We start from the raw sequence: 23,259 nt of genomic DNA, 5'->3' as shown, positions 1-23,259 counted from the left end.
TAGTTTTCTTCACTCTTCCACGATTTTCTCGGGTCTCTCTCTCGCGTTCTTCTTCAAAGCTTCAGAATTTCCGTTCTGGTAAGCTCTTTTTCTCTCTAATTTTTCTCTCTAAAATCTCGCGCATTGAAATAATTAGGTAATTTTGGCGTCCTTGAAATGGAAAAGGCAGTTTTTAGTGCTTGTAGATCTCTTAATTCAGATCTTAACGGTTTCCGATCTGCTGATATTTTAGAGCATTTCTTTTTTAAAATTGCGATTTTGCATATATTTTATAATTATTTGAGTGATTTTTTGGCATCTGATCACCAGGTTATTGATTAAGGGCGCATGGAATCACCCGGTGAGTATACAGAATCCTTGCATTTGCTTTATTATTATTATGAACGTCTTCATGTTTCAATGGGAGGGCTAGCTAGAACACCGGCGACGTTGTGTAGCTTTCTCGCTAATGTATGCGCGAGTTTTCTTGAGATAGTTACGTGGTCTGGAGAATTAGATCATGAATGCGTCTTTTTTATGGGATCACTTGGACATGTACTGTTACGCTGAATTCGATTTGACTCGACTCGACTCTTTCATTTAGTTTTTGTTGATAAACAACTTGTCGGATGGATTATGGAGTGTATAGATCACAAAACCGATGATTATTTTTTAGGGTTATCATATGCAGGGAATAATGGATTATCAGTAGTTTTGTCATTTTAGTGTCAATTCGAGAACTAGATTAATGCATTTTTAAGTGGCCACTGGGGTTTTTCTGGTTAATCTAGTTTTCAGTGATGAATAGTCATAGAGAGGGTGTGAGGGACATATGGTATATGGATTGCAAGATCCACAATCGTAATTATACCATGTTGAGGGAAAAATGATTGATGATAGACATTTCTTGGAGCTCCTCAGTCATTTCTGATGTCAATTTATTCCATATGTTTTTTTTTTCTCTGTTCTTATTTGAACGACAAAATTCAGTTTGGCTGTCTGCTTAGAGGAAGATTAATTTTAATAGGGAATGCATCTGCTTTTACCTTAGTTTAGCCAATATTTACATGCATTTTCGCTCCTTGGTTTTTACTGCAGTTGGTGGTTCAAGACTCACATCTGTGGTTGTTGCAACCCTGGATAGTGGTGAAGTTTACATTATTGCCAGCTTGTCTTCTAGAACTGATACTCAAGTGATATATGTTGACCCAACAACAGGGTTGCTTCGATTTAGTGGGAAGTTAGGTTTTGATGTCTTTAAATCTGAAGATGAAGCTTTAAATTACATTACAAATGGATCACGATGGCTTTGTAAGAGTACTACAAATGCGAAGGCGATATTAGGATATGCTGCCTTAGGAAGCTTTGGGCTGCTTCTTGTAGCTACAAAGTTGACTGCCAGCATTCCAAATTTGCCTGGTGGAGGATCTGTGTATACAGTAACAGAGAGCCAATGGATCAAAATATCTCTTCAAAATCCTCAGCAGCAGGGTAAAGGGGAGGTGAAAAATGTTCTAGAGTTAACTGAGCTTGACATTGATGGGAAGCACTACTTCTGCGAGACAAGAGATATCACGCGACCTTTTCCAAGTCGCATGCCCTTGGAAAATCCTGATGATGAATTTGTTTGGAATGGATGGTTATCAATGTCTTTCAAAAACATAGGGCTTCCACAGCACTGTGTCACACTCATGCAGGTTTTGCTTTGTGCTCAGTGTCTTATTACTAACACATATCTGATTGTCAAATATTTTAAAAGTTGTCATTCTTGATGTTTAGTCTGCACTTGCACACTTGTGATGTTGAGTAAGTGACAATAAATTATTGAATGAAGGAGAGTAAGGCTAAAAGCTTATGAGTGAGCTTGTTGGCTCCCAGGTAGAAACCTAAGCAAAGGAGAATGAATTCTTTTCCTTGAGGTATGACATCTCCGGCTCATCCATGAAGAACTGAGGACAGAATGTCTGGATTGGATTTTGATATTGTTTTAACCACTGTTATGGTCTCCCTAACCACTGAATTTAGTCCAGCAATCCCCAATGCCATGCTTGTGGGCTATCATGCCTGTAATTGAGCATATTAGGTTATAATTTCTCCAGTGGAAACCAATTTAAATGACTCTGTTTTCAAGTTTTCAACCAAGAGGGATCCATTGACCATTGGAATCAAACTGATTCAAACAAGCTGAACAGTGTTTGCTTTTGTTGGCACTATTTTAACTCTTAAAATTCTTTAAACATTTTCTTGTCAGCATCATTAGTGGAAAAAAATAACAATATTGTACAGTCCATTTAAACATCATTATTGTTTGAGTTGGTTCAGTTGTGTTAATCAGAGGCAATTCCTCTGTCGTAACTGTCCATGTGCTTCCAGTTTCTAGTCTGCCTCTGGTTACCACTCTCTATTGCTTGCTCGCAATGATTTACCTTGCAATGGATTCTTGTTCTATCTTAAGAGGAGTAATATCATGGCTACAACATAAAATTTACATTTGATACTGTTTGGTTGATATTAATGTATAGGGCTTTGCAGAATGTCGAAGTTTTGGAAGCTCAGGGCAGTTAGAAGGGATCGTTGCTCTAACAGCTCGCCGTAGTAGACTGCATCCTGGTACTCGATACTTGGCGAGGGGGATAAATTCATGTTTTAGCACAGGTTAGATGACCAAAACATCTCTGGAATCTGATGCCATTTTTCTTGTTGAAATTCCCTAGGTTGCGCGTTGATTTGTTCTTGTTTCACATTTTCTGTCATCTTATTTTTTACTGTTCATAAATAACAACCATTTACTAAATTTTTTATATACACCTGTTTGGCATATACTGGCTTCTCTGGGCCATGGTTCCTATTTTGTAGAAATAAAGTATCATCATAGAACAATGAGCAATAGAGAAATGAATTGGTTCTAGATGCATATGTTTATCTGGTTATATCTGTTGAAGAAGTCATTGTTACTCCAGACCCCTTCTCATGTATGAATAACAATGTTATTGCATATATTTATTTATATTTCTATTTGATTTCTAAATCATTTATGCTGTTCATTTTATTACTTCTCTCTCTTATCTTAGTTGGGCATGATTTTCAAATGAGTTTTGCATAACTGACCAAACGAACAGGAAATGAAGTGGAATGTGAGCAACTTGTATGGGTGCCAAAGAGGACTGGTCAGAGTGTTCCTTTCAACACATACATTTGGAGACGAGGAACAATTCCAATTTGGTGGGGTGCAGAATTGAAGATGACTGCTGCAGAAGCAGAGATTTATGTTTCAGTTCGGGAACCTTATAAAGGAAGCTCACAGTACTATCAGAGGTTGAGTAAACGATATGATGCTCGCAGTTCTGATATAGCTGTTGGGGAAGGTCAAAAGAAAAAACGTTTTGTTCCAATTACATGCATCAACTTGCTTAGGAATGGATTAGGAAAGTCAGAAGCTCTTCTAGTTCATCATTTTGAGAAATCTTTAAGCTATATAAAATCAACTGGAAAACTTCCCCGTACGCAGATACATCTTATAAATTATGATTGGCATGCCAGTGTAAAACTAAATGGTGAACAACAAACAATTGAAGGACTGTGGAAACTTCTCAAAGAACCCACTGTGGCTGTTGGCATTTCTGAAGGGGATTATTTACCTTCACGACAAAGACTTAATGATTGCAGGGGTGAAATCATCTATACTGATGATTTTGCAGGTGCCTTCTGCTTAAGATCACATCAAAATGGAGTCCTCCGTTTTAACTGTGCAGATTCCTTGGATAGAACCAATGCTGCTAGTTATTTTGGTGCTCTACAATGTTTTGTGGAGCAATGCAGGAGGTTGGCCATATCACTTGATAGTGATTTGACATACGGTTATCAGTCAGTCAATAACTATGGCGGGTATACAGCTCCATTGCCACCAGGCTGGGCGAAACGATCTGATGCAGTCACAGGGAAAACATATTATATCGATCACAACACCAGAACTACAACATGGAAGCATCCATGTCCAGATAAACCCTGGAAGAGATTTGACATGTCATTTGAGGAGTTCAAGAGTTCAACAATTTTATCTCCTCTATCTCAGCTGGCTAATCTTTTCCTTCTTGCTGGTGATATCCATGCAACACTTTATACGGGTTCTAAAGCTATGCACAGTCAAATTCTTAACATATTCAATGAAGAAGCAGGAAAATTTAAACAGTTTTCTGTAGCTCAGAATTTTCAAATCACTTTGCAGAGAAGATATAAAAATGTACTTGTAGATAGCTCTCGTCAGAAGCAGTTGGAGATGTTTCTTGGATTGAGACTTTTCAAGCATCTTCCATCTGTTCCAGTTCAACCTCTAAATGTATGTTCTGTATTCTCTATATCGGCTACTTATTCTGGGATTCCTTATCACAAGCTGTGTTTTCTTATTTAAATATTTTGCTCTATCAATGCAGCAAGACCAGTTTCATATTACCATAAAGGCACTTGGTTGCTTAGCTCCATTTTGCATGCCATATTTTCCATTGACCCCAATTATTGAATCCATTTTCTTTAATTTTAATGCTCTTCATATATTTTTTTTTAACCTGAGCTCACTGAGACAAATTGAGTGTAAAGTTCGGCAACCTTTCTAAACATAGTTGCATAGATTTTTGGTTCCTATATTATTCAATATTTGCCCTTTTGTTCTGATTTCTTGATGGGTTATCATGTATGACTAGTGAGATATGCATTTATCGCTTTGCCTTATCATTCTTTTTTACCTTAAGATTTTGTTGGAAACATTTCTGGAATTCAAATACCAGATTTATGGTTTTTTGCCAAGATTCCTATCAATCAGCTCATCAATTACTCAATTTTGCTGTATTTAAAACTCAACATCCTGTTGTATCATATTACCTCTTGACTATGGTATTGACATGAAATAAGGTAATTGCTAAATGCGGACCTTTGGTCTAAGTAGATATTGAAGATAGCTGTTTACATCCGAGTATGTAATGAGTGAATCATTCCAGGTTCCTTCTCGACCTTCCGGATTCTTTCTTAAGCCAGTCCCCAACATCACTCCAAGTTCCAGTGGTGGGTCCAGTCTTCTGAGTTTCAAGAGAAAAGACTTGATATGGGTAAATACCTTTTTTATTTTGCTTAGTCTTTGCATGAAAGTAGCATGCAAGTTTTGAATTGGATCAACTCACAAGTTGGAAACTTTTCTTCAACTCTTTTTTTCTTCACTTTCTTTATAGACCGTGTTTAACTTCATGCATCATTCATCTAACAGGTTTGCCCACAAGGTGCAGATGTGGTTGAACTTTTTATTTATCTTGGTGAGCCTTGCCACGTCTGTCAGCTTCTTCTAACAGTATCTCATGGGGCAGATGATTCCACTTACCCATCAACTGTTGATGTGAGGACGGGACGCTACCTAGATGGGCTTAAACTAGTTTTGGAGGTCTGTAGTATATGCTTATACAGAGTGCTTCTTAACCGTTACATTGATAAATGCACCTTGTGAATAGTTTTTTTTTCTCTGTAAAAATATGGTCCTGATCATTGAATATAATATGTTGAAGGGCCATCGATAGATCATTGCTCTTCCTTTTTTTGCTTTTTTCTTTTCCTGCATGTTGGTTTAAGGTTTTTACATCATGAAATAGATTATAGATGGAATAAGGGCTAGTTATTCGGTATTCTTGAGCTTGAAGTGGAAAATGTTTGGTGTGTTATCTGATGGAAGACATGCTGTCTGCTGTCTACTTGGGTACCAGTAACTCTGTATTTATCTCTAAACATTTGGAGGCTACTTTAGTTTATTACAAACATGCACTATATGCTACCCAGCCAAAGAAAGGAAAAGCTATATATATGTGTGGGCGCGCGCACGCGCGCCCATCTAGATGCAAAAGGAAAGCATGCATGTTCATATGGACATACCAGAATCTCATATAGTTCCTGGTCTTACTTTGGACTTTCTTTACAGGGTGCTGCCATACCTCAGTGTGTAAAGGGGACAAACCTTTTGATACCCTTGTCAGGACCAATTAATGCTGAGGATATGGCTGTTACTGGAGCTGGTGCACGCCTTCACACTCATAATACATCAACCTTGCCATTTTTGTATGAGTTTGAAGAACTAGAGGGAGAGCTGGACTTCCTAACTCGTATAGTGGCAATTACATTTTATCCTGCTGTTTCTGGAAGGAGTCCTCTGACTCTTGGCGAGGTGAAAACCATTCTTTCATGAATATTTCTCAATCTAATTCATGTTTAATATTAATGCTTGATCATGCTATTGTTTTTTAAGCTAGACATGCTGACATGCATTGCCTTGCTCTGAGACTTCATAGAGGAAAACTTGATAGTAAATGGACTTGCCATTCTCTAGAATTTGCTTTTGAATTGTTTGTAGGACTTCTGTACTATGGTATTCTTGGAGGATGACTTTCTTTGTTTCTCTACAGAAATAAATGCATCAGGACATGACTGGCTGGGGAAATTTTTTTATAGATAAGAGAAAATTGATTATTAAGAGAAATTATAGCTGGAGAGAGATGAAAGTTAAAATTTCATGTTAACAGTTTTAAAAAATATCCCCATTGAGCAAGATGCATGTTTCACATGAATGCATACATTTGGAACATTCAAGTTGACTAAAAGAACTAAAGTTTCATGCTCTCAAGGAGCTATACTAGTTAGATGCTCTGGTGTGATGATCAAACTCGCTGATGCCCTTGGGCTTTTTACTGCTTCACCTGTGCTACTTAGAATTAGCATTTCTTAAGCAAGTTCTGGTAGTGTCATAGAGTTATTGGGTTGGTTAATGTGCTGGAGAAGCACTTTTGGCTTCCACTAAAGTAGAAAATTTTCATTTATTTTGCACATTTTTCTTTCCATTATTTGTCCGTGCCATGGAGCTGTGGATAGTTGAAACGTGTTTTCATTCATTTATTTTGCATGTTCTTCTTTCCATTATTTGTCCATGTCATGGAGCTGTGTATAGTGGAGTGCCATGTTTTCCCAGGACATTCATTTGAAAGTGTCTTCCATCAAAGGATTTCCCCCCTTGCTTTCTTTGCTTATTCTGTTCATTAACTTTCCCCAATGTCCGGGGTTTGCTTTAATTGTTAATGGACAATGATGTTGTATTACATTTTCTCACAGGTAGAGATCCTTGGAGTTTCTCTTCCATGGAGAGGAGTGTTTAGCAATGAAGGCCCTGGTGCAAGAATAACCGAACTTGCCAAAAAAACTCATGAGGAATCCACCCTATTCCCATCCAGTACCGAAACCAATCCATTTTCCAGCGCTTCTCTATCCAATGATATAACGCCATCAATTCAAAAAAGTGATTCTACAAACTGGCTTGATCTTTTGACTGGAGATAACATGTTTTCTGATCCTCTTTCTCAACCAGTGATGCAGTACGATGTACATGAGGGGAGTGACAACTTGTTTTCTCATCCTCTTTCTCAACCAGTGATGCAGTATGATGTACATGAGGGGAGTGACAACTTGTTTTCTCATCCTCTTTCTCAACCAGTAACCCAAAACAATCTACATGAGGAAAATGACTTGCTTGGTTTTTTGGACCAAGCTGTAACTGAACATCGCGGTACCGTAGCTGATGATAAGCTCTCTTCATCACAAGATAGCAGTGCCCAGAAGTACATCAACTGTCTAAAATTATTTGCAGGGCCACAAATGGTATGCTGCTGCTCGTGTTTTCTTTCATTTGCTATGTTATTGCATCCTTCTTTCTTATTCAAAAATTTCCCTTTTTCTATGGATCATTTTTGTTTCGGGTTGATCAAATGCCTGGTGTGTTCATTCTATGTTAGTGTAGTTGTAGCCACTTTTAGTATTTCATCATATCCTGTAAAAATTTTTAGGAGAACCTGAAAACCACTGCAAAAGCTATTAGATGGAGAAAGACCAAATGGTGTTTGGAAACAAACTCCAAACTGGGTGGATGTGGGATTCTCTGAAAAGATCACTTACAAAAAAAAAAAAAAATTGGTTATTCCTTGAGCTTTGATTTTAAGGGACTATTTTATTTCCAAGCAAAAAAAGCATACTTATCAATGTGAGACAGGTTGGAGAAATCTGCCTGCTTAACTTTTGTTGTAGAGTTTGGTAAAGAATTTTAAAGGATTCGTAGAAATCTGTATGTGAGAGGTAGTTGTGAGCTAAGTAAAGGAACACAGTAAACAAAGAGCAGGATTGAGAACAGTATACAGAGCAGAAGAAATGACAGATAAATAACAAAAAAGAGAAAACAGGGAGATAATTAAATTGAAAAAATGTCTCCTGTAGAAGAAGAAAAATCATAATAAGCTCATACCAAAAGCCTTCGAGAATTTGAGGATATGATCTGATAAACTTAAAAATGTAAGATGTGAAATTTGAGACATGTTGATACTAATGTTGGAACCCTAAATTGAAATTTTTGTATGATGCCTGATATTTGAGCTCAGTCTCAGTGCAGGTCTTGTACTACAATAGCTGTAATACTCAGATAAAACAGCATGCTTTGCTTCAAGGCCCTTTCTCTGGTCTCTCCATCTGACTACACAACCACACATGAAAAGCATACTGATGTTGAGAGGAATTTGTAGCTTTTAGCATTGGGTTGTGGGACTTCTTATGTGAAATAGCAGAGCATTTGAAGAAGCAAAACCAGTAGCGAAGCAGTTAGATATGAATTTAATGTGCATTTTAAGAGCTTTATCAGTTTCTTGTTCACAGGCCATTTTTTGTCTTAGGGTGATAATGTTTCTCCTTGGCATAGCTTCAAAAACTTTTCCTAATTGTAAACTCTACATGATCCTAAGTGTCAAAACCCAGGCTATTACATGATCAACTGGATTGCAGTATTTAATTCAGATAAGAAACATTACTACAGGAGTGAAATTACCTCCATTTAACTTAGTAATGGCTATGTCCTTAAATTGCATAAATTTTCTTCCTCTACATTTCCTCAAGATGGTCTGCTAATAAGTTTTGATTTATTGACCCAATAAAGTGACTGCTCCCAATTAATTTAACACAATTTTGCAGGGAAAAAAATTGAACTTTGTGGAAGCTATGAGGCTTGAAATTGAAAGACTCCGGCTTAATCTTTCTGCTGCTGAAAGGGATAGAGCTTTGCTGCCATTTGGAATTGATCCTGCTATGATAAATCCAAATGTTTTGATGGATGAATCATATGTGGATAGGTTGTGTAAAGTTTCAAACGCCCTTGCTTTGCTTGGACAAGCTTCTCTGGAAGACAAACTTAATGCTTCTATTGGTCTTGGGACTGTTGACAATAATGTGGTAGATTTCTGGAATGTTAATGGAATTGGGGACCACTGTTCTGGGGGCATGTGTGAGGTGCGTGCTGAGACAACAGCACCTGTACTTGCACCCTCTGCAGTTTCTTCTGTGGGAGCTTCAAAATCTATCTTGCTGTGTTCTGAGTGCAAAAGAAATGTTTGTAAAGTTTGCTGTGCTGGGAGTGGAGCTCTTTTGCTCAATAACTCAGGGGAGGTTGACAGCTCCACTAATCGTTCTGTAACATTGGATAGTGTTGTTTGTAAACAATGCTGCAGTGATATAGTACTCCATGCTTTGATATTGGACTATGTAAGGGTTCTGATTAGCTTGCGAAGAAGAGACCGTTCCAATAGGGCTGCATATAAGGCTTTGGACCAGGTTGTAGGGTCTTCCTCGAGGGACTTTGTTCCTGAAAAAAGTCAGTATTCTAATCGTCAGCAAACTGTTAGGATCCTACACCATTTGCTTTCTGGGCTGGAATCACTTGCTGAATTTCCATTCGCTAGTTTCTTACACTCGGTATGCACTTGACTTGTGTCAAATTCATTTTTCAGTACATATCATATTATTTTCTTCTCATTTTCTTCTTTTCTTGTAGAATTTGAGTGGCCTGTCAAATTAGTCTGCTAAATATTTCCATGATACTTACTATGTATCCATATCTGTCTTTATGTTTGAATTTCACAAGAAAGATACCTAATGGAGTTATTTCTACTACTAACTAGATTCAATCTACTAACTTAGTTTCTTAGTACGTTCTGGATTCAATCTATCATCTGTATGTCTTCATTGCCTTCTCTGTCTGACAGAATTTTTATGTCTTAGACCATGTCTCATAATCTGCCGTAGTATGCTAACTCTTTTGAGTGGCATGCATTCTCCTTCTCCTGCCTCACTTTCCCTATCTTAGTTTTCTATGGGCCTGCCATGACATCCCTCTCCTCCCATCTCTCTAGACCTACAATCAAACAAAAAGAAGAAAAGAAATACATAAAGCAACAGAGAGCCTGCTGTGCATGACCAAGGATTTAAAGCCACACAAAAGTTTTATCCAAGTTTCACTCTTTGATGATGATTCTATTTATTCATGTAGCTTTTTTCATGGCATGGTTTAAATTCTTTTCTCCAAATTTTTCTCGGTTTTTGACAATTGATTATCTTTTGTAGGTTGAAACAGCAAAAGATTCAGCACCATTTTTGTCATTACTTTCTCCATTGAGTTCTGGCTCACGGCAGTCATACTGGAAGGCTCCTCCAACTGTCAACTCTGTTGATTTTGTTATTGTTCTGGGCACCCTCTCTGATGTCAGTGGAGTTATCTTGCTTGTTAGTCCCTGTGGCTATTCTGTAACTGATGCTCCCACAGTGAGTGCTCCTGTCCCTTCTCTGTTATTTAGATTAGGGAGTAGATAAATGGTGTATATATGTATGCTCTTCATCACGCGTGCGTGTCAAAACCCTAATCACTAAATGAGCATCTAATGCCAGTCAGATGTTACCATCTTCATTTGGTCAGTTTTGAGCTTGAATGGAAAAAATCTTCTCAAAATCCTTATTTAGCATTAAAAGAGTATGCTTTCCTGCCATGTAAACAGTCCCTGATTATCTCTTGGTATTCAGCTTGGAAAAAGTTTCCCTGACTCTCAAATCTTTAGTCACAGGTGATAGGCTTGCAAAATGCACTTGAAGTGCAGGACACTCTTTTTCTCTCCACAAAAGCCCTGCATGTGATTTTTCATCCATTTGCATCGTTTCCGGTAAATAAAACTAGGTTCTTTTTTCGAAACAAAGTTTGTTTCAGTTAAAAACACACATGAGTTGAATTGAAGTCGTATAAGCACATTCAAGGGTCAGTTTCTTAACAGAAGTTTGTCGAAGCTTGATAACATGCCTGAGTTGAAGTGATTTAAGCACATGCTGCAGACACTGTATTTTGTACTCTTTAACTTTGAAGTTTTTTTAGAGATATTTGCTATTATGATTGATGAGAGATAGATAGTCAGGTGGAACCAAGTGCATGGCTTTGAAAATTGAAATTTAACTTTTCCCTCACATCATAAAGCTATGATGGCTCTAACCTTAATACTAAAATGTGTGTACCTGTGTGGGCTTGTGTTTGTTTTTGCTCTTAAGCAGCTTCATTGTTGTCCTTTGGCAAGTAGTTTTACTTGAGACTGGGCAATGTTTTTCTTCAGAAGCTAGCATGGTAGCACCTGTTTGGTTTGATGTGCATCCAAAATCTTTAGCAATCGTCTCTTGTTGTGACTAGGTGTTTTTGGCATTAAATAAATACTGATATCTCTGCCTGTCTTGGGATAATGGGTTCCTGTTATGACTATAGTTTGCTAGGGTTAACAGATTTGCTAGTTCTCTTTTATCTGAATCTTGAATACTTAATCTGTTGCGCTAGTTTTTGGATTGTTATCATTAAATTGGAGATTGTTTCCCAGAGATAGATCGCAATAAGTTGCCATATTACCATATCTGTAACAAACAATCTTGTGATGTAACTTGACCGCTGCTCATGCCCTTGCTGTACCCATGTCCTTCTGTTGGTTGAGATGGGATTGGATTTTGCTGTTTAGTTGTGCCTGCTTCATACTTTGTCCTGATGGTCCTTTTTACTTGGAATTGTTTTGATACAATTATAAAGTCAGTTGCACTCAACTTTTGTATTCTGTATGACATGCTATTAAAGTTCTTGCTTTCATTGTGTGCGCACTTGCCATAGTCAGCCTATCAAGAGATGCTACCTTTAGCCTCTAGTAACAAACATCCATTTGATTGCTTTCTTACCCTTTATAAATTAAAAATAGAACAGGACTGTCAAATCAGGAATTGCAATATGGCTTTAGCTCATGAACTCTTAAATGCATGAAATTGAGAAGGCCTGGACTTGGAAAGACCTAACTTAGTCAACAACTGGCTTAGAGAAGTTAGACAGCTTTTGACAAGTTCTCTTCTATTGTTACTACAGGTTCAAATCTGGGCCAGCAATAAAATACAGAAGGAAGAAAGGTCATGCATGGGAAAATGGGACGTCCAGTCCTTGGCCACCTCTTCCTCAGGAATTTATGGACCAGAAAAGTTAGGTGCAGAAGATAAAGTACCTAGGCATGTGAAATTTACCTTCAAGAATCCTGTTAGATGTCGAATCATTTGGATAACACTACGACTTCAGCGACCTGGGTCACGTTCTGTTAATTTCGAGAAAGACTTCAATCTTTTGTCCCTTGATGAAAACCCATTTGCACAAGCAAATCGACGTGCCTCTTTTGGTGGAGCAGTTGAAAATGATCCATGTCTTCATGCCCAAAGAATTCTTGTGGCGGGAACTCCAGTGAAAAACGAGACGGGGCTTACATCGCAAAGCCCTGATCAGATGAATTTCAATAGCTGGCTTGATAGGGCTCCACAACTGAATAGATTCAAGGTGCAAAACCTTTTGCTTGGCCAATTTTTAACTCCAGATTAATCTTGAAACCTGTGCCAGGGATTTTTGTCAATTAACTCTCCCTTTGTCTTCCAGGTTCCAATTGAGGTCGAGAGACTCTTTGACAATGATCTGGTCTTGGAACAGTATTTGCCTCCTGCTTCTCCTTTGCTTGCTGGATTTCGCCTAGATGCTTTCAGTGCAATTAAGCCTCGAGTTAGCCATTCTCCATATTCAGATATTGATAAATGGGATACATCAGTCACATTTTTAGAAGACAGACACATCTCACCTGCTGTGCTGTATTTACAAGTATCTGCACTCCAGGTATCATCTGTCATGCCAGCTTTATTTTAACTAGTATTATTGATCGGTGTTTGAAATGCAAGTAGGCGGCAGCAACTAAAAACCCCACAAACCCTAACTCTATGGAGGAAATAGAGAGCTGCCATCTTTCAACAGATTCTGGAGTTTTTTTTGCTTCCTTCACTATTCCTATCCTGACCAAGAAATAGCATTTATTTTGTTCCCCTACCCTTTTCATTTTACATCTTTATCCGGTCCTTTCCTCCTAGCAGATAGGTTGGCTTCTGAATGGAGCAACTGTGATGTTGTCAAAAGACCTTGAAAGCCACACAAAAACATCATTAATAATTGAAAAAACAACTGTGTACGGTTCCTGTATTCGGTAAAATAAGAATTCTACCCTACGAACAATAAATCCTGGCCTAACATTATCTGATCCTAACTATATGCTAATAGAATGTACTCATTACAGAAACAAACTATCTTTAGCATTTTAAGAGTTGGATTGCTCACTTACTTTATGTTTGCTAGGGTCATGTTGAGAGGAATAAGTGACTTATGTAGCCATTGACATTATAATATTCTGTACCAAAGCGCTCCTTGAAACTTTGGAGGGAGAGGGTGGAAATCAGAGCTTATGATCACTTATTTCAACCAAAGCAATTTTTAAAATATGATTGCTTGACTAGTCTGAATATTAAGAACTGGGTAATAACTGAATACCCACGTGATGAAGTCAAGATGTTGGACAAACCAGTGAACTGAAAATTAGATAAATTCAAAAGCCTGAGCTTATTGCATTTATTTATGATTGCTTTACTTTGCTCTTTCCTTTTATTGCACGCTCATTCATACGTAAAATTAAATTAATGCAAGTCTGATCTTGAAGTTACAAGAATCTTTGCTGAGCGATCAACTAAAACAATAATTATACAGGAACCAAACAACATGGTTATTATTGGTGAATACCGACTACCAGAAGCCAAGGCTGGAACTGCAATGTACTTTGATTTTCCCAGACAAATACATACCCGTATGGTATCGTTCAAACTTTTGGGGGATGTTACAGCATTCACAGACGACCCAGCAGAAGTGGACGACTCCAGTACAAGAACTTTACTGGCAGCAGGGTTGTCTCTGGCAAACAGAATTAAGTTATATTACTTTGCAGATCCTCATGAACTTGGGAAATGGGCTAGCCTTTCTGCAATTTGAATAATCATTCATGCACGAGGAGAAGGTTTGAGAATTGATGGTGGTTGTTTTTTGGTTGCTATTTAATTTTTACCATTTTTGTTTGTTGTATATTAGGAAAATGTAATAGTGGTGATATGTTCATTGATGCAATAACATAATTCGTTCTTGGAAATCATAATAGCCCTTGCCCCAGATAAATTTTGCAAGAGTACAGCATTTCTTTGCTTCAAGATTTCGAATTTTCCCATTTGATTGGTATCTCTAATCTCTATCTTCCTCAGATTTCAAGTTTTAGGCTTCATGTTTCTTTCCTGATTCCCTCTCACTGTAAATTCCTCTTGTCATTTTAGTTAGCTTAATTAATAAATTTTTGTGATTATTTGTGCGGACCACGCAGTGCTCTACTCAAAAAACAACAATTTCTTGCTTTTCTGTGCGGTGCATCATAACAAACATTGTTGTGTTTTGGCTATTGTGTTGTGCTATGGGGTAAAATCTATGTTTGTTTACTAATTTATTGTGTTATGCTTGTGAATGTTTAAAATAGCTAAATAATGTTTGGTTAAATTTTATTGCTATGCCTTTTGAGATATAAAATGAGTAATTAGGATTTAATCAAGCTAAAAATATTTTATTACATATATTTCATTTATATTACATGATTTACAGCCTTATATGACATGCCCTCATTTTTTTTTTTTAATGTAAGTAATTCTTAAATTAAAAAAGCTACATAGGATGATAACCAGATAATTGTCCTGTGCTAAATTATGGTCGAATAAAAAAAATAAATGTAAAAAAAATATATAGACACATAATTTCTATAAAATCAATAATATATAAAATATTTTAAACAGAGTTACGTGAAACAATAATGTTTTTGGTATGTGTAATTAAAAAAAAAACAATAATGGAGAAAGTTGTCATTTTAATTAAAAAAAATGTATCCTACGACCGTGCTGTTGGTTAGAAGTAAGATGCATTAAAAAACAAAACAATTTTCTTTAATACACTCGTTTTTGTTTCAAAACAAACTAGTATTAGTTAAGTATTGATTTCCGACAACTAAACTTTAGAAACACACATTAGTACGAAATTAAAAAATAAATAAAGCGTGTGGAGAAAACATTACTCCCCTCGCATATAACATTATAACATGGTGGATTACAGAGTAGTTTTTTTTTATCCTTCTTTTACTTCAGTCATCAATTTATTTTCTTTTTAATTTTATTTTTTTATATTGTATTGATTGGAATTTTAAATTAATAATTTATTTTAATTTAATTTTTATATGATTATTGTGATTTTAAAATAACATTCTGATTGGTGCTTGATTTTGTTTTTTTAAAAAATGATTTAATTGTGTTGCAAAAGATTGACAATGAGAGGATGAAAATTGAAACAAAAAAATATTTGTAACTCTTCTATTTTTTTAAAAGTGTGGTGTCAACTCTTGCCCCCCTTTCTTTTTGTTTTATATCATTTTTTTTAACTTTATTATTTAATTTCATGTTGATTAGGATTTGATGTTGAAAATTTATTTCGATCTAATTTATATATGTTTGTCTCGATTTAAAAAACATATATCTTGATATTAGGTTGATGTTTAATTTTATAAAAAAATTATTTTTTATTTGAAAAGAATTGAAAAAAGAGGACAATAATTAAAACAAATAAAATATAGAAGCTCCTTAAAAAAAATAAAAAATAAAAAATTGTACTATCACCTTTTTGCTTCCTTTTGCCTTAGGATACTATCACCTTTTTGCTTCCTTTTGCCTTGGGATATTTTTAAATTGTATTTTTAAATTGTTTTTTGGTCTTTTTAGTTTTGCAATTAAACAATATGATACAAAACTTTATTTTTTTAATATTGTGTTCTCTGACTTTGAGAAAGATGATAAAGAAATCCATTCGAAAAATAGTGGATAATAGAGAGATAGGTTAATTGGTTGTGTTCAGATGACAAAAATAATGAAATTTGGTGTGAAAGTGTCTCTTTTTATAAGAAAAGTTTTATAAATATGTTTTTGGGCTTTCAGGTTACTAGAAAAAGAGATCATGGATGAGAAGTGTCTCTTTTTATAAGAAAAGTTTTATGAAGATGTTTTTGGGCTTTCAAGTTACTAGAAAAAGTAAATCATGGATGAGAAATTTTTTTTATTTGTTTTTGTTTTTTTAAGCATTCTTAGAGGTTTTTAAGTTGATAAATTAATTTTTTTAAGGTGATCTGAGTGTTTAGGTGAAAAAACACCTAAATCAATTTTTTTTGATGGAAAAAAATTGAGTTTACAGATGACATGTCATCAATATTTTTTTTAAAAAAATGACATGGAGAAGAAAAAAAACCTAGGCACAAGCCTAGTTGGCAGCCCCTTGCATCTTGGCTAGGTTTTTAAGTTGATAAATTAATTTTTTTGAGGTGATGTGAGTGTTTAGGTGAAAAAACATCTAAATCAATTTTCTTTGGTGGAAAAAAATTGAGTTTGCAGATGACATGTCATCAATTTTTTAAAAAAAAAAATGACACGGAGAAGAAAAAAAACCCAGGCACAAGCCTAGTTGGCAGCCACTTGCATCTTGGCTTCTTTTTTTTTCATATGATTTGCATGCTTTTTAAAAAAAATTATTTTCTCAATAATTAATTAATTTCAAATATATTATATATGTTATTTTTAAAAAATTATTAAGTTAATTAATAATATATTTTTATATTATTTTATTAAATCTCACTTGAATTTTTATACTATTTTAAAAAATATATTATTTTATTAAATTAATTAATACATTTGTTCTCGAGTAAGATAATAGAAGTGTTATTAGCAATTTTTTATGTGCAATCCATCATTTTATTGCTTTGTCCGTCATTTTATTTTATTGCTTTGTTATGGTTTTTTTTTGTTATTATGTAATTAAATAAAAAATAATTTCTCTAAGAAACAAGCTTATTATTAAATCCATATGGTCCTATGACTTGGGTGGCATCTCGGTGGCAAGTTGATGTGTCAACTTAAATTAATCCAATATGTTATTGTCTCGGTATTTAAAAATAATATTGTCTTGAAATCTTTTAAAGTTAGATTGTGTTTTTATTGGTTATCTAGGTTGTTTTTTTGATTGCCTAGTCAACGGAGTTATATTAGGTTAATCCCTACATGATTTAACTTGAAAATCAAGTTAGACAATAATTCAAGATAAAAGATTTCAAAGATAACTAATTGAACCAAGTTTTGAGTTATTAATTAAAAATTGTCCTACTTATTGACATTTGAGTCACATATTCATGTTCTTTTGTATTTTAATTATAATAATTGAATGAAAAATAATTAATACTATATTGCTGAGAATTAATTTAAACAAGGTTACTCGAAGAACATATCGACAAGTAAAATAAAAAGAAATCCAAAAAAGAAGTAAGTGAGAACTTAGAATTAAGTATTCATTTTAGTGCAATATGTAAATCTGTATCTTATCTTAATAGCATAATTCAAAAAAAATTTGCACACTTCATTGTGCATGCATGTAAGATCAATTAACCAATTCAAAATTTATCAGGTTCAAATTATAAAAAAAATAGGATTTAAGTTGAATTAGTTAACCAATTAGCTTGATGAATTTGAATTGGTTTGGCTATTTTAGTTGTTAATAAGATTCCAATAGTTAAAAACAACTTGTTTATTTTGAAAACTTATAAATAACTCTCATTTTTGCTAAAATGGAAAAGGATTTTGAATATATATATTATACAAGCTGTTTTAAGAAATAAACCAATAATAAATTATCAATTTTGTCACACTTTAAGCTTGTGCTAAATTGAACTTTTATATTTTAGCATAAGCATATTTATTTTCATTCTTATTATATTTAGATACCTTCAAATTATCTAAATGAGATATAGAGATAATAAACTTTAAATACATTACTGTTATAAAATATGTGTGGCAATGCTTAAATAATTTTTTATTAACATATATTAAAAGGCCTTAACATTTCATTGTATCAATGAACAATAAAATATCTAACATTTTTTCACCTTGTCCTCAAATTTATTGATTTTTTTTTAAATTTTGAATCTATTTTTTTAAATTTCATCTTTCAACATTGAGTTTACCAGGTACTTAAATTTATATTTTATTTTAATTTACTTTCTATATAGTTATCACATCTTACGACATAAATCACGAGTTTTATGGGTTAGCCAGGTTAACTAGGGTTATTTTTTAGGTTATTTTTTCTAATTTTTTTAATCTCATCCTCTAATATTAAATTAATTAATTATTGGAGTTTATAAATATTTTAATTTGTTTTTTATAGAGTTATCTTGATCTTGACTCGAGTTTGATAAGTTGACCCAAGTTAACCCATGTAATTTATTTTATTTTTTCAATTTAATTTTTCAATATTGAGTTGAATGAGAATTGAAATTTTATTTTTGATTTGCTTTTTATGGGGCTATTATGATTTTATGATCTAGGTTGTGGGTTAGGCTATTTGATTCTTTTTTTTATTCTTTTTAAGTTGGATTTATTTTTATTATTTTATTATTCAATATTAAGTTAATTAAAAATTAGATTTCATGATTTATTTCAGTTTGCATTCTATGAAGTTATTCTAATTTCATGATTCAATTGCCTTTTTTATTTTTTATTTTATTTTATTATTTAACATTAAGTTGATTGAGAATTAAGTTTCATAATTTTTTTCAATTTATTTTTTATAGGGTTATCCCAGTTTCATGACTTAAATTTCAGAGGTTAACCCAAGTTAACTCAACTATTGTTTATAGTTGGATTTTGTTTTCAATTCCATTTTTAAACATTGAGTTTATTGAGAATTGAATTTAATATTTTTTTATTAGATTATCAAGGTTGGAGCTACGTAATGAATTTAACAAGTTAACCTGATTTGATTTGAGTCAATATAATATGTTATCATTTTAATATTTAAAAAGAGATATTATCTTAATTTTTTTTATTCAAACTATATTTTTATCGGACACCTAAGTTATTTTTGAACATGTGAAGTTGACCAAATCAAACGAAATCAATTTTTATATAGTTTAAATTTTTTTATACTAAAAAAATTAACAACGTTTTTAAATTTAAAAAAATATCTAATATGCATCATAACATAAAAAATAATCTAATATCTAAAAATATTTGATTGGACACATTTAAATTTCGGTTGCATTATATAAATACTTCTATTTGCTTAAAAAAATTTCGACGGCAAAGTCAAACCCATCTATAATTTAATTTCAATGATTTTTATTGATTATGGACCCATCAAAAACAGATTTGGGCTTTTGTATTCATGAACGGGCTACCGAAATGACGGAAACACCATTAAAATCAACGAAACCCTAGCTGCCTAAAAATAATTCAATCCCAGCCGTCCATTTCAAGACCCAGTGGCCAGTCACTAGGGTTTATAATTCAAGCTCCTTTATAACTCCCACTGTCTTTCCAACCCTCTTAGCCGTCCCCCCCTCCTCCTGTGGCCAGTCACTAGGGTTTATAATTCAAGCTCCTTTATAACTCCCACTGTCTTTCAAACCCTATTAGCCGTCCCCCCCTCCCCTCCAACAGATCAAGCTCCAACAATGGTAACTCTCAAAACTATAGCTTTCAACTACATAACGCGTCAAACTGTTTCCTGGATTCCATTTTACTAGACTTAAAAAGCTACGATTTTTATTGAAATTGGTTTTTGCTAATTTGTTTGTTTCTGTTGTTGTGTGGATAGGCCTATGCGAAGGCTCAGAAATCTAGGGCTTACTCCAAGAGGTTTCAAGTCAAGTTTAAGAGAAGAAGAGGTAAAGATTGTCACTTTTTTGTTTATTAGATATAGTGTGTTGATAAAGTTCGTTTGCTTTAATGTTTTTTTGTTGTTTTTCCTGCTTTATTGATAAATGGATGGGAATTGTTTGTTGTAGAGGGGAAGACTGACTACAGGGCTAGGATTCGACTGATTAATCAGGACAAGAACAAGTACAATACGCCCAAGTATCGATTTGTTGTCCGATTTGTATCCTTTGTATGTTTTTTAACGTGTTGTGATATATATACATATATTTTATTACTGTGTATTTTTCGCTGGTTAGCCACCTTTTCTTGGGTTCTTTATTTACTGTATTTTGTAACTGTTGAAGTAGAATACTGAATATCTTAAGTGGGCCAATCTGCATTTTCATTTAATATGGGTATGAATTGTGCATGGTGTTGACATGAAATGAGTCCTTTTGTCTCTGAATTGCATCATTAGGTCTTAAGATAGTGGCATGTGAATGTACTTGCATGAAAGTCTGTTTACTTTATAGGTGTAGGTGTCTGCTTCTGCTCAACATGGAATTTGGAAAAGAACTTCATGTCTTAGATTGTGTTTTATAGGTTTGGCTCCTTAACATCTTGTTTTTAGAGCAACAAGGACATTGTTGCACAAATAACATCAGCTAGCATTACTGGAGACACTGTCCTTGCTTCTGCTTATGCTCATGAACTTCCTCGATATGGGCTTGAAGTTGGTCTTACAAACTATGCAGCAGGTGATTATCTAGCTGAGAACTATGAGCTTCCTCAATATGTGAGCTTCCTTGATACACACATGGCTCTAACCTTTTGCTTATTTGGAAACCTGATCAGCTTACTGTACTGGACTTCTCTTGGCTCGCCGCGTGTTGAAAATGCTTGAGATGGATGAGGAATATGAGGGCAATGTTGAGGTATACTCTCAGGATAAAGGATCCTTCTTCATTGATGAAACTGACTTTATTCTTTTTTATCATGCTATTTACTTAAAATAATGAATGTTACAAGAAGTTTCTGACTAAGATCTTGGGTATTAGGCCACTGGCGAGGATTTCTCAGTTGAACCAGCTGACACCAGGAGGCCATTTCGTGCCCTACTTGATGTTGGGTTAGTCAGAACTACAACTGGAAATCGTGTCTTTGGTGCTCTCAAGGTATATTAAGAGACATGCTATCCAAATCCCCCTTTGTCATAATTTGTGTTCTGAGAGTGTTCTGTCATAAAATATTTTATCACTATAGTATAATATTTATTTAAAGATTTCATGCAGTCAATTTTATCAATAATGTGGAAAGTGTGTTAATGCAATTATATTTGAAATATTGCTCTCATTGGTTTTATTTGATTAGAAGTTGCAGTTGACATTTTCAGTATACCATCCATTTTGATGGATGGACCTTTGTATTCCTTTCCATGAAGTAAAATTTTTATGCCCTTGGCTGTTTGCCTTTTGTATTTGTAGTTCAGGATAGTCATTTAGTCTCTTTGAATTTCAATATTATACATGTGAGTGCACCTCATCATTTATTCATGGTATTTGAATCGTGCCTTTGATGTTTTTCATTGAACTAATTCATGCTGTTTGCTGTTACAGGGAGCTCTTGATGGTGGTTTGGATATTCCTCACAGTGAAAAGAGGTTTGCTGGCTTTGGAAAGGACAATAAGCAGCTTGATGCTGAAGTTCACCGGAAATATATTTATGGTGGACATGTTGCAGCATACATGAGGGTAATACTGGCTAGTTGAAATTAACACTTAACCTTTCCTTATCTTGTTGTTTCAGCATCATAAAATTGTGTCAATCAGAAATTGTGCTTGTATATTTTGTATTATGGTTCATGAATGTTTAGTTTGTGTTTCTTCACCCCAGACTTTGATGGAGGATGAACCTGAAAAATACCAGTCTCACTTTAGTGAGTACCTCAAGAGAGGAATTGATGCTGATTGTATGGAGGCATTGTACAAGAAGGTTCATGCTGCTATTCGTGCAGATCCAACAACCAAGAAATCAGAGAAGCAGCCACCCAAGGAGCACAAGAGGTTGGTTGCTATTTTGTTGAATACTATAATGCTTATTTTGATTTGTGTTTATATCTTCAACCAGTGTATTTATCGCAATCACCAGCATGATTTTGCCATGTGTATTTCACTTGTTCACTATTTTGATTTGTGTTTATATCTTCAACCATTGTATTTATCGCAATCGCCAGCATGATTTTGCCATGTGTATTTCCCTTCAGCTTTTCATGCCATTTTTGCATGGAGCTACACGATTTATCATTGAGTTTGTTGGTGTATTCAGGTATAACTTGAAGAAGCTAACCTACGAGGAAAGGAAAGAGAAGTTGGTTGAGCGATTGAATACCTTCAACTCAGCTGCTGATGATGAAGATGACGAGTGAAAACATTCACCCATCAATTAAGCTCCGATGTCGATTTCCTGCGGCAGTCTACTATGAATTGTTACTTGAAATCTAGTTATGTCTTTAAAGTTAATTCTGTTTATTGCAGCCTTTTGTGTCGCCTGAAGTACAACAACCTTCTCAGTTTACAAGATCTTGAAATTTTTAGCTTGATATGGAATGCATTTTCAATTTTGACAGTGCATTTTAATACATTGCTTTGGCTGAATGCTCTGATTGCGTTGATTGTAGTAGAAATTCAATTCCAGATCATATGCTGGTGATTAGCTGGAATGATGAGATAGAGATCCCCAACTTAATTGTTTTTAGATCAGACCGAAATCTGAGGTGCACGAATATTTATGGCTGAACTGAACAGGAGGGTATTTGATGGCTTAATACCAGAAAGTACAATAGAAATTCACCATTTCAATTGGCTAATGTGAAATACTGGTGCTCAATGAGAATCAAATGCCTAAAGCTTTTAAAATCGTTGAACAAGTGTTCAGCAGAGCAAAATTTTTTCTGAGACTGATGTTACTTTAGGGCATCGGCGAATTCTACCTAGGAATAGAGGGTGAGTCGTCAAGGGTTTCGAAGTATCGTAACTAATGTCTTGTGGAATCCCGATCTCATTTCGCTCTTAGAAATTGACCCCCAACTGCAGGAAAATATACTGTGATGCCAATTTTAAGCCCTCTTTATTTTGTTTTAATTAGATGCCAATTTTAAGCCCTCTTTATTTTGTTGTTTTAATTATCAGATGGCCACAAGCCAGAGCTATACAGCAGGATTCAGATGGCCACAAGCCAGAGCTATACAGCTGGATATCATCAAAGCTATAA

At 34.6% G+C, this 23,259-nt stretch overlaps 2 protein-coding genes and 1 long non-coding RNA gene across 6 annotated transcripts; 2 read left to right on the top strand and 1 right to left on the bottom strand.

Moving 5' to 3' along the window:
* Window positions 1-14,450, top strand: SAC9 (sacI homology domain-containing protein / WW domain-containing protein). 3 transcript variants are annotated; one of them, XM_011039062.1, is made up of 15 exons: window positions 1-78; window positions 310-340; window positions 1,078-1,676; window positions 2,502-2,634; window positions 3,099-4,315; window positions 4,971-5,078; window positions 5,234-5,404; window positions 5,933-6,175; window positions 7,114-7,389; window positions 7,453-7,656; window positions 9,010-9,786; window positions 10,435-10,632; window positions 12,245-12,700; window positions 12,797-13,027; window positions 13,943-14,450. In XM_011039062.1, exons 2-15 carry the CDS (start codon window positions 328-330, stop codon window positions 14,219-14,221), a joined length of 4,905 nt encoding a protein of 1,634 aa, XP_011037364.1. In that variant the 5' UTR covers window positions 1-78; window positions 310-327; the 3' UTR covers window positions 14,222-14,450. The 3 variants fall into 3 exon arrangements, with proteins under 3 accessions (XP_011037364.1, XP_011037363.1, XP_011037365.1); XM_011039061.1 differs by having other exon boundaries at window positions 7,114-7,656; XM_011039063.1 differs by lacking the exons at window positions 1-78; window positions 310-340 and having other exon boundaries at window positions 1,521-1,676; window positions 2,512-2,634; window positions 7,114-7,656.
* A 5,147-nt stretch (window positions 14,451-19,597) lies between these two features.
* Window positions 19,598-22,640, top strand: LOC105134597 (60S ribosomal protein L5-like). Of its 2 annotated transcripts, none has more exons than XM_011039059.1 (10): window positions 19,598-19,629; window positions 19,716-19,808; window positions 19,949-20,018; window positions 20,139-20,230; window positions 20,621-20,747; window positions 20,845-20,924; window positions 21,048-21,164; window positions 21,606-21,740; window positions 21,883-22,052; window positions 22,315-22,640. In XM_011039059.1, exons 2-10 carry the CDS (start codon window positions 19,806-19,808, stop codon window positions 22,412-22,414), a joined length of 894 nt encoding a protein of 297 aa, XP_011037361.1. In that variant the 5' UTR covers window positions 19,598-19,629; window positions 19,716-19,805; the 3' UTR covers window positions 22,415-22,640. The 2 variants fall into 2 exon arrangements, with proteins under 2 accessions (XP_011037361.1, XP_011037362.1); XM_011039060.1 differs by having other exon boundaries at window positions 19,607-19,641; window positions 19,727-19,808.
* Window positions 22,641-22,863: 223 nt separating this feature from the next.
* On the bottom strand, window positions 22,864-23,208 carry LOC105134596 (uncharacterized). Its single transcript, XR_844020.1, has 2 exons — window positions 23,149-23,208; window positions 22,864-23,111 (listed from the first exon to the last, which is right to left on the bottom strand). It is a non-coding gene; the product is annotated as an uncharacterized LOC105134596 (long non-coding RNA).
* Window positions 23,209-23,259: the final 51 nt, after the last annotated feature.

This window comes from Populus euphratica, unplaced genomic scaffold (genome assembly GCF_000495115.2).
Source record: "Populus euphratica unplaced genomic scaffold, PopEup_1.0 scaffold213.1, whole genome shotgun sequence".
NCBI lineage: Eukaryota > Viridiplantae > Streptophyta > Magnoliopsida > Malpighiales > Salicaceae > Populus > Populus euphratica.
Note: the sequence above shows the minus strand (reverse complement) of the source record. Positions and strands in the feature narration are given on the sequence as shown.

Bases quoted from the DNA above. Each gene is read 5' to 3' on its own strand.
- SAC9 (XM_011039061.1), top strand. The intron at 2,635-3,098 runs GTTAGATGACCA...CCAAACGAACAG, and splicing joins AAATTCATGTTTTAGCACAG to GAAATGAAGTGGAATGTGAG. The intron at 12,701-12,796 runs GTGCAAAACCTT...TTTGTCTTCCAG, and splicing joins CACAACTGAATAGATTCAAG to GTTCCAATTGAGGTCGAGAG.
- LOC105134597 (XM_011039059.1), top strand. The intron at 21,165-21,605 runs GTATATTAAGAG...TTGCTGTTACAG, and splicing joins GTGTCTTTGGTGCTCTCAAG to GGAGCTCTTGATGGTGGTTT. The intron at 21,741-21,882 runs GTAATACTGGCT...TCTTCACCCCAG, and splicing joins ATGTTGCAGCATACATGAGG to ACTTTGATGGAGGATGAACC.